Source organism: Protomyctophum bolini, assembly GCF_963924005.1.
Source record: "Protomyctophum bolini genome assembly, chromosome: 5".
Taxonomy (NCBI): domain Eukaryota; kingdom Metazoa; phylum Chordata; class Actinopteri; order Myctophiformes; family Myctophidae; genus Protomyctophum; species Protomyctophum bolini.
In genome coordinates this window covers 35133571-35144952 of record NC_137866.1, presented here as the reverse complement: position 1 = coordinate 35144952, position 11382 = coordinate 35133571, and the positions used below count along the sequence as shown (strand labels likewise).

Sequence of the window (11382 nt, the reverse complement as noted above, 5' to 3'; positions counted from 1 at the left end):
TCGTACGGCATACTATAGCACGCTGTTTTTCATCATTTTTGAGGATTTGAAAAAAATAAAAAATGAAAAAAACGGTGGGTTATAGCCCATGTTTTTTGAAATTTTGAAAAAAAAAGTTAGCCTCGTTTCTCATCATTTTGGACCGTGGGCTATAGCCCATATCGTACGGCATACTATGGCACGCCGTTTTTCATCATTTTTGAGGATTTGAAAAAAATGAAAAATGAAAAAAACGGTGGGTTATAGCCCATGTTTTTTGAAATTTTGAAAAAAAAAGTTAGCCTCGTTTCTCATCATTTTGGACCGTGGGCTATAGCCCATATCGTACGGCATACTATAGCGCGCAGTTTTTCATCATTTTTGAAGATTTGAAAAAAATGACGAAATGACAAAAACGATGGGTTATTGCCCATGTTTTTTGAGGATTTGAAAAAAATGAAAGAATGAAAAAAGAATTCCGCAATTTCCGCAATTACCATTTCCGCAATTTCCGCAATGCCGCAATTACCATTTCCGCAATTCCGCAATTTCCGCAATTACCATTTCCGCCATTTCCGCAATTTCCATTTCCGCAATTTCACACAATCTTTTGCTCAGCATTGTATGTATTTATTTATTATTATGTTTTTACATCTTTGACATACAGAGTAATACCAAAGGCCTACTTAAAAAATAGCTGATCTACAAGCTCACAATTCATTGCGCTTGTAGATCAAACAAGTTGAAAATTTGCCCAACATAGAGACACGTACCGGGGTTAATGTGTTTAACATACTTTTTCATGTAATTGTTAAATTGTGATTCGATCAAACATAAATATCAATGTTAAGCACACGGGGGTTCCACCGCGCCTCAAGCCTGTGTTAGGCTGTTCCGGTGCATCTCAGAAGCAGGACTGGTAGCATGGTAGAAGGAAGGCACGGGAGCAACTCGGATAGTTTAAGCCTTTTTATTCAACAGAGTCCGAGTTGCTCCAGTGCCTTCCTACATAAATATCAATGTATCAGGTATTCACTGAAATTCAGACCAGACCAGAAGCAATAAAATTGAGTGAATGAATGAACGAATATCAAAAGCAGAGGCATGGTTTTCCCCCTGATCGTCCCAGAATTCTGGTACAGTACATTCCGACAGATGGAAGTTCCAGGCACGACCAATGCGGAGGGTAGGGATCAATTCTCCATCAATGTTTCCTATCCTCAATCCAGTCAAATGTGCTTCCTGAGGAATGGAGGCTTTAAATTCACAAGGGACCCAACTTTTCTATTCTCCCCCTCCATCAGGGGTCTGCGTCAAGGCTGCTGTTGAAGCAGGAGGAGGTGGTTGTGGCGTAGCGTCCGGAGCTCCGTCAATCTCCCCAGCAGGCGGCCAAAGCGCTGGGGTCCCCCTCCACCCTGCGGGCCACACACCCTGGACAACAGCTCCAGGACCACTTCCTGCATGCTCTCCACACAGCTGGTGACATGCAGTGGTGCTCGGTCTACTTTCACAGAGAGACAGAGGGGGGGGGATTAATAACCGCATAATCCCTGGTGACACCAACCACGCTATTCTATGTCACACAAATTGACCATGGTAGGGCCTTGTCACACCAGGCCCCTCTCACAGCACTGAATGGCAGGGCTGTCATGGCCCTGTCATGTTACCATATGTTACCATTTCATGTCACATTATATTGACCATGGTGCTGACATGACTGACCATGACACTGATATAATAATGACCATGATGGAAACTGAAGTAATAATGTTTGGACCAAGTGTCATTAGTAATGCTCCCCCCTTAGATCTCGGCCCACTTCAACCCTTTGTGGTTCCCATGGTCTCCAATTTAGGAGTTAAAATGGATAATGCTTTAAAACTTGATACACAAATAATAAATGCTGTGGTTAGATCTAGTTTTTATCATTTGAGGCTTTTATCACAAGTTTTATCTTTTAAGGACCTAGAGCGAGTGATACACGCTTATATTACAACTCGCCTCGATTATTGTATCCATTTTAAGATTTTATTGTTTGTTTTAAAATCTTTAAATGGATCAGTGCCAGTTTATGTTTCCAATCTCTTATGTTCCATCTAGATCACTGAGGTCAGCCAATCAAATGCTCCTCGTCACATAAGGCAAGGTGTGAGAGAAGAGGGCACCGAGCCGTGTCAGTCTGGCTCCAACACTACCTGTTTTTAAAACACATCTTAAAACTCATTTTTATTCCTTGGCTTTTAAACCGTGATTAATGTTGTATTCCTGACTGTTTGATTGTATGTTTTTATTACTGTATTTTATTATGTTTTATTAATGCTTTGCCTAATTGTACAGCACTTTGGTCAACTTTGGGGTTTAAATGTGCTCTATAAATAAAGTTGGATTGGATTGGATAATGACCATGATATGGAGACACAATGACCAGTCCAGTGCCATGAATGACATCTCTGTCACACAGTTCTGTGAGAGGTCATGGTAATATGTTATCATGTACCGTGGTAACACGGTAACATGTTACCATGCCACCAACGTTGCATCGCGACAAGTTGTTGACTTGTAAATGTGTTGTGCATAACACACAGCATAGAAATGAGGCTTTAGCAGCCTTTCCAGACATTATTCCACCTGTACACCTGAACTACACACAATTCAGAAATTTCTCATTTGACTGCTAAGTTAAAACAAAAAACATCCAGTTGAGAAAGATACTCTAGCCTAGCACCATGAAACTAGCTGAACCCTATGACCTTTGCCCTAGTGCCACCCTCAGACCAAAATATAAATGTTTCACTCAATATACAGTATCTCACAATCTTATATGCCGATTCCAGGATGAACCCTACTGATTTAGGTAATCCCATGTTTTTTCTTCAGTGCCTGCACCCTTCTGCCAACTGAAAATTTGAAATTGGCTAAAGGGTCTGGAGTACAGACTCTGGTCTAGGGGGCTAATAATCTTTGTTGTACCTAGTTAAATAAAGATTTTTAATAAAACAAACTGTACATGTGACCTGACTGTGACTTTGTGTTACTGTACTTTCAGCCTTGCAGAACTGTGACATCTGAGCACAGAGCAGTATTATCACTGAAATAGATCCAATGTCCTTGCAAAGAGCAGAAATCTATAACCACAGCTATTCCATAAAGGACGGCTGAGATAGGCTTGAGTTAATCATTGTGTATAAGAATCATTTGGGCATCACTGTATCTGAACTAAAGGGACATTCTTAGTCATTATTTGCCCAAATGGGACCATAGCATCCCTATTTGGGGAATCCCATTATAGGTGAAAATCGTTTTGGTATTTATTTATAGTGATTATCTACATTTACAGATGGCTATTCTTGCTGTTGCTGTTGTACAATATATAGAACTTAAGTGATTAATGCTCACAGCATAGACTGAGAATGACAGACTTGACCGACTCTGACCTGAGCAAAGCAATGCTGTAGCAGTTAGCAGGACATATTCGGCCTCAGTCACTCGCAAGGCCCTCATGCTGTGGAAAAAGTTAAACACCGGCCCTAGAAAATCTTCGTTGACATCTAGACAAGAAAGACAATGAGAAAATAACTTTTACAAAGAATGTATCTTTCATTGACATCTAGACAAGAAAGACAATGAGAAAATAACTTTTACAAAGAATGTATATTTTATTATTTTATTTATTTTGTATTAAGACAGAAAGTAGGAAAGCTTGAGAGGGAGCTAGGAGATTGACTGAGAGGACGTGTTGAACTGAGCATATTTCATGACCAGCACTGACAGGTATACAACTCATTCAATCTTTATTCAAAATACCTTAAAGTGTCTTGTTCACAGTAAATGATCTTCTAATCTTCTTCAGTCTGAGTCTATACATGTGTGTAAATGTGTGTGTCTCTCACCTGAACTGAAGGACGTCCCACTATGCTTCTCCGTGGTCTCCAGGCTCCTCGGCCAGTCGTGTGTTGAGATACTGAAAGGCTGCAAGGCTGCTAATAGGAAACACATTACTGAAATGCCTTCCCAAATAAACTTGGTATAATAAGACTCCAAACACCTACTGTTGTTTTACTCTTATGTACCTGTAGTGTACACCTGTAGACCTGTAACAATACATACAAGTACAACCTTGAACCACATTAACACATTCAGAACGTGAACCCCTTTTGGTGTTTTAAGCATTATGTTACACTTTAGGTATTGAAAAATAGCAGATCTCCAAGCTCATAGCGTGGCACAGAGTGCCGCGTTACGAGCTTGTAGGTCTGCTATTTTTTTATCGTGAAAATGTGGCGCAAATCTTTGAATATAATTATATTCTTTCCGAATTAACGTTTTTAACTCCTGGTTCCTGGAATAACATATTTTCAGATGGGGGTCGGCGGTCAATTCCATATAATTTCTGGGGTCCTTGACATGAAATATTGAACACCACTGATATAGAAACTTAGGTATTTCAGATAACTGTCAGGATTTATAAGACATTTAAAAAAAAATGGCCTAAATGGGTTAACCTCACCCCATTTGGGGCAAAAGTTTAAAAATATAGAAAAACATATCTACAAGATCACAAGGACTTGCGGCTTTACCTGGGATGGGTGCTGTGGGATTGTGGGAGAACTGCTGCGCTGACATGAGGAACATGACCTCTAGTGAGCAGCTGGACAGGAGGGTGCTCTGGTCCGAAACGTCCAGGAGGTCAAAGCCTGCAAGGCAGATGGCAGACATCATCTGCTTGCTGGATTCAAATCGTTGTGATTATGATAAATTGAGGAAAACTGGGCAGCAAACGCTAACCACAAAACATTCTGTGGTTCATGAAAGCGTTGATCCGGTCCCTTCTTACCCGGCACTGTTCTGGAGAACTGCAGCAGTTTCTCTAAGTGTGGTGGCATTAATTCAGACAGTCCGTCTTCAACATCATCGGCACACGGCCAATCGAACATCTGTAGAAACACACATAGCAGCTTAAAGGTGGCATTTATAGCTCAGCTCTACATTCATTTTTTATACGATAGTGTTCAGTGTGTCTCAGGGGTCTCAACTTTTGTTTATCCAGTCAGAAGAGACCACTTGTATAGGATACACGATTGCCTCTCAGACATTAAGGGGCGTTGGATGGCTCAGAATTTCCTCCAGTTAAACGAGACGAAATCCAAAATAATTATTGTATTAGACTTGACTGCCATATCATGTAGGCCTACCTACGGTAATTTCAACACTACGTTGTCCAATGTAAACAAAATTAAATAAAAGCCCTGCTACACAATGTCGTCCAATGTAAAAGTCATTAGAAATGCCCTACACACTATGTTGTTTAATGTATAAACCTACTAGAATGATTGATGAATGAATGATGATGATAGAAGTCATTGGGTGCTAAAATCAAAGGGAAATAGCATTCAATTTATGCAACCTACAAGGTTTCTGCCTACACCTTCAGCATGTCATTACTTACTTACATTTATAGCACACATAAACCACATGTAATCAAACCATTGAGCAATATAAAAGTGATTATGAAAAGTTTTGATCAATTATGGGGTACTGAATTACCATACTTGAAGTCATTATAAGATCAAGTATGATCTTAAACAATGCTGTGTTATCATTATTATTATAATTATAAAACAATATGAATATAGTTATAATGTAAGTATGCTTATATTGCATTATACTAAAGAGCTGTGGAGACTGTTACTGAACAAACACTATAGAAATTATATGAGACGTTACTATAGCTTTAACTTTTTTGCTAAAATAATTGTTTTAACCAAGAAATATCACAGCACCTTTAACACAAACTGCCATTGTCACTGGATAGTGGTGGTGAATTGGTGACCCACCCTGTTGTGTGTGTTCTGTGTCCTGTACTGCCGATGAGCCTCCACCATTCTGTCCAACACCAGCTTCTGTTCCCTGGATAAATTGGCCGATAGTACCTACAGTGGACACGCACGCACGCACATGCACAATAATGCATAACAGGACAGAATTACAATTACAAGCGGTTATGTAAAATATTCTGCTTTGTTACAGGGTGTAAATGTTGTGAAGAGGAAGAGAAGAGAAGAGAAGAGAAGAGAAGAGAAGAGAAGAGAAGAGAAGAGAAGAGAAGAGAAGAGAAGAGAAGAGAAGAGAAGAGAAGAGAAGAGAAGAGAAGAGAAGAGGTAAGAACAAACTAAAGTAAAAGCTCTGCTCTGCTCAGCTCAGTGTAGAGGTCTACCTGTCCTTGCAGTCTGCTGGTGGAGCTGACCCTGCGGCTGCTGTCTGTGCTGTCCTCTTCCTGTAGACCTACTCCCCTGGCTTTGGTTCCCTTCCTCAGCCTCTTGGACTGACACTGCACTTCTGTCAGTAGACCTGGGAACACATGCATGCACCACTCATTCAAGTCCCTGCTAGGAGCACGCTGCACTAACCAAGTTGTTCTTGGCCCGGTTTCCCAAAGGACACCTCTTACGTGTTGCACATGCTCAGTTGCCCTCTAGGCCGCACATGAAGCCTGTGTGCACAACAACATAGAAATACACAACCTAGACTAGAGCACAGCCATACCTGTCCTCATTGCGCACGTAAGGCCTCCTGCTTGAATACACAAACCTGTTTCCCTAAAGCTGTCGACATGTGGCAGTATTAAAACCATTCGCAGAGAAATGTGTGGTGCAAGTGGTGACTCATTTAAATATAAAAACTACTTCAGCATCAAAGAAATTAAATTGAATTACATTTTTTTAAGAGTGAAGAGAGCCTACTGTCAGCTGTCCAGCAGTCCAAATATTATACCAGGCCTCCCATACCAGGCCTCAGGCCTGAGGCCTACCATACCAGGCCTCCCATACCAGGCCTCAGGCCTGAGGCCTACCATTGCATTGCACATCTGTGCACGGAATGTCATATGTTCACAGGCTTCATGTGCAGCCTAGAGGGCAACTGAGCATGTGCAAAGAGGTGTCCTTTGGGAAACCGGGCCATTACCAGTGAATTTGGCAATACTGACTGAATGCAAATTGCTAACAAGCTTCCAGTAGATATTTCTCTGTAACCGTAGATTTAAAATGGGTGATCGACTATTTGACAAGAGCCTTGGGATGTCTATAGGTTTAGTTTGGGATCAAACTAAACCTGAGCTATCCCTAAATTATGTTTGTATGGTGGTTATGCCCCCATCGGCTATAACAATATAGACTTGATGGAATTTCATAAGATTTGGCACAAATGTCCACTTGGACTCAAGGATGAATGAACGCATTAAAGCTCACTGTGACCTCACACATATGTTATTACATTTATTCCTTCTTCAATCACATATTGCCTACTATACGAGTCTGTACAGACATGGATGTAAATGGCAACTGGTTGTCGGTGCACCAGTCTTTCTAGTAAACTGTCTTGTGAATCTGTGAATTATTAGATTTTTACTAGCAGGGCTCCTTGCTCTCAGCAGGACACTCCCAGCCACGGTGAAATAAATGAACTTGATCATCCTCCGCTATTCGATTACACCTGATTTGACTGGACGTTACTGGACGGTGTTCACTGTGAGGTCGTCAGAGACAGCGGCTGGGTCCTTACATTCAGCCAGCATGCCCACAGCTCGACATTTCCTCAGGCGACAGTCTTGGCACTTCCTCCTCATGTACATGTCCATCTCACAGCTGCCGCCACTCTTACAGCGGTACACCGCCTTTTTAGTCACACTCCGCCTGAAGAAACCTGAAACAACCATGTTGAGGGTTCGAAAACCACCATTGTAGTTAATGTTGTTGTGTGTGTGTGTGTGTGTGTGTGTGTGTGTGTGTGTGTGTGTGTGTGTGTGTGTGTGTGTGTGTGTGTGTGTGTGTGTGCGTGCGCGCGCGCGTGCGTGCGTGCGTGCGTGCGTGCGTGCGTGCGTGCGTGCGTGCGTGCGTGCGTGAACTCAGAATAAACGCTGATAACGCTTTGTGGGGGGATGTCTGAAAATGTATTTTAATGTTTACTATAGGGCTGGAGAGATGGGGAGACGCCTGTTACTGAACAAACACTACATCAATGATTACCATCAGAATATAAAGCTTTAACTTTTAACAACAAGCTGGACAAAAAAATTAATGATGATTTGTTACCTGTTTTACATCAAATTATAAAATCAAGAGTCAGCTTTTCAAAAGGATTAATGCCAAATAATTGTCATACCAGTTACGTTATGTATGACCCACCTACAGACTACATCCCTGGCTTACCTTTGCATCCCTCGCAGGTGAGAGCATTGTAGTGATACCCAGACGCTCTGTCCCCACACACCACACACAGCTCGTCCTGCACCTTCACCCTTCCCCCAGGCCCCAGGCGGTTCCTCCGGCCCAGGGGCAGGCCTCCCATCCCAAGCGGCCAGCCTAGGCCGGCCAGGCCCGGGCCCACACACTGGGGCTCGGGGCTGGGGTCGCAGGGAGCCTCCAGGCAGTGAGGACTGTAGGAGTAGGAGGGGTGGTAGGGTTGGGAGGAGGAGGAGGTGGAGGAGGAGGTGGAGGAGGACGACGGGGAGCCATAGAGGGAGAAGGGGACGTTGATGGAGCTGTACTGCTGCTGGCTGTAAGGGAGCGCCTGGAGGTCAGGGTCCTGGAAGGGGAAGCCCAGAGGGTCGCCCAGCATGTCTGGATGGGATGGGATGAAAAATACAATTTTAAACAATTGTTTGTGTTATTTCACTACCATTCACAATTCCTTGTTAAAGACTGTGCAACTGCCGCTGATTATTTTGAGATCAAGCAGTCCAATGGCAACTGCTCATGCAAGGACTGGAAAATGTCATGTGGAACTTCAAACTTCAAACGTTATAGGGCAACTTCAGTCATAGCCAATTGGACCCTAACCCTTCCAATGGTGCTGTTCACAGATGGACACATGGACAGACCAACGGATGAATGAACGGATGGAAGGACAAAAGCGAAAACATAGTCAGCCTTCGAAAGAGACAATAATATGAAAAAAAAGAGACCCATGAGAACACTCACTTGATTGATTGCAGTCTTGATTATTATGTAATCATCTAAACATCACAAACAGTCAGATCATGCACCATGTTTTGGACTACCTCTGTGTACCGTATATGTGTGACACATGCAATCAAGTGAGTGCTCTCCATTATTTTTATTTATTTATTACTTGGCATTTCACCTAGGACTAGAAGCACCCTTGTACTCATTAGAGCACAAGTTGACTTTTTAAGTAATTATAACTAGGACTTAAAATATTAGTCAGAATGTTTCGCAGTTCCTGTCCTTGCCTTGGTCCTGCAGAGACTCTGTTGCACGAGTCTGCACGGCGGTGTAGCTTACCGAAAAGGAATTGTTATTTTTCGACAAGTGACACTGTTGTGCAATAGACTATAAATTAAGATAGACTGGCCTGGCCTATAGGGGGAATCCACTTGCGCACTTATGACAAAACAGAAAGTGAATGAACATTCTATATGGTCACGTTGCTGTAGAAAGACAAAGTGCACTGGAGGAATGTGATCCTTGTTCGCCATCTGACGTGATTCATCTGTGACCTCGTGCTTTTTATTGGTCCTTGGGAACATAATAAAAAAAGTGTGAGACCTCGTCAACTAGTTTGAACCCCATGAACAGGATGCAGCTGAGAGGTTCCATTCCACCGCCGTTCATGTGTGTTTGATAGTTGCACATTGTCTTTTATGGTTATGAATTTTGTCATGCGGTGCCTGGCGGAAATGCACTCCCAGTGTGGAACAGCGGCTTGTGCTTTGTTGTGTTGTGTGCATGTTGCTCTGCAGAGGGAACGTGTGTGTCCACTAGTGTATTCTTAACCAATCAAATTGCATCTGTGTCATTGTAGATTTGAGCTATATCTGTGGTGTGGATGTCACAATTTAAAAAATAGCAGATCTACAAGCTCATAGCTCAGCATGAAGTGACGCGCTATGAGCTTGTAGATCTGCAATTTATTTGAAAACTTGTGACATACCGGTATGTTTGTGCAAATCTTTGCTTCTGGGGGTCCCTGGAACTAAATACTTTGATATGGTTGGTCTGTGGCCAAATACAGTGCATATAAATTTGGGGGTCCTTGACATAAAAAGGTTTGAGCACCACTGATATGTTTTTCAGAAAACTGTTAACTAGCATATTTTGAAGACATTTGTGGAATGGGCCTCAGGTCTTAATGGGTTAACCACCTAAACCCTATATACTTAGCTGACTATAGGTTCCCCCAGGGCTCTGTACATTTCCATGAAATTCCCTCTACACCAAATCTCTTCGCCAAAATCAGCCAATATAACAGCACAGAACGCGTGTTGCTTTAGTTTGGGGTTCATGTGAGCAAATCACAGCTGAACCAGGAGGGTCGGGTTGATCCGGAAAGTGTCCCTGATTAAAGGGAGCACCTGTCCAAATGCCAGCATGGTTTGGAGACGGGAATTCAAAGGACAATTTTCGGGAGATATTGTATCATTGCCAATGGCGAAACCGAAAAACTCCAATTCCATAGGAAGCATGAAAGCATGTCATTTGAGGCCTTGAGGGTTGAAGAATTGTCTTAAAGCTGCAACATTATTTGAATGAATACAATGTCATTTTATCCAATCTGTATGTAGCGTATATGTCAATAGGCACCGCTGCATATGCAGTGTACAGAATGGGTACTTTTAGACCCTGCCCGGTGCAGTAGGACACCTGCAGGTTGTCTTTTAGACCCTGCCCGGTGCAGTAGGACACCTGCAGGTTGTCCAGCTGCCGAAGCACAAACCATCTCCCCATACTGAGTGAGGACACGGTCTTGAATGAACGGGAGTGGGCTGGCATAACAGAGAAGGAGACGGGGGACACACCAGCATGGAATGAGGGCATACTTTACCATACCAGGCAGCCTCATGCCGATACATAATAATAAAAAAACATAACTTTAAACTTTTGTCCTCCTAAAGGCCTATTCATAGTCCAGTTTTCGGTGAATAGGTGACCACCGAAAACTACAACATGATGTCACGCTGCGGTGGTCACCGACTCACACAACACATCTCTCTGTTTTTACTAACCACCGTTTTGGTGGTCACCTCTTCACCGAAAACTGGACTATGATATAGGCCTTAAGGTGGCATGCCATCTTTACAGCTCTTTTATACCCCATTTAAATCCCAGCCTTAAATAGAAACCAAGAAGCACCTGGTTACACTACGCAAAATAGCAGATAATTTGCACTTGAGTGTGTGTGTGTGTGTGTGTGTGTGTGTGTGTGTGTGTGCGCGTGTGTGCTTGCGTGTGTGCGGACAAACACATTGCAACACGTATGCATCAAGTGATAATCACTGAGTTGATGGAGTTTCATCATTTCTCTTCTCGCTCTCTCTCGCTCTCTCTTCTCTCTCTCCTTTTCCAGATGTTTCCTGTCCTAACTAGTGTGTGTGTGCGTGCATGT

The 11382-nt window shown here is 42.7% G+C and overlaps 1 protein-coding gene across 2 annotated transcripts in view; it reads right to left on the bottom strand.

The window, feature by feature from the left end:
* Window positions 1-706: 706 nt before the first annotated feature.
* nr1h5 (nuclear receptor subfamily 1, group H, member 5) overlaps window positions 707-11382 on the bottom strand; it is a 12705-nt gene continuing 2029 nt past the window's right edge. The window contains exons 2-10 of one of the 2 annotated variants that reach the window (XM_080764207.1): window positions 8187-8597; window positions 7540-7680; window positions 6194-6327; window positions 5814-5909; window positions 4814-4913; window positions 4557-4673; window positions 3870-3959; window positions 3414-3527; window positions 707-1480 (exon numbers count right to left, since the gene is read on the bottom strand). In XM_080764207.1, coding sequence (XP_080620333.1) covers window positions 1293-1480; window positions 3414-3527; window positions 3870-3959; window positions 4557-4673; window positions 4814-4913; window positions 5814-5909; window positions 6194-6327; window positions 7540-7680; window positions 8187-8597 — 1391 coding nt within the window. In that variant the 3' untranslated portion in view covers window positions 707-1292. The remainder of the gene's footprint in view (window positions 1481-3413; window positions 3528-3869; window positions 3960-4556; window positions 4674-4813; window positions 4914-5813; window positions 5910-6193; window positions 6328-7539; window positions 7681-8186; window positions 8598-11382) is intronic. The other variant, XM_080764208.1, reaches the window with a different exon arrangement.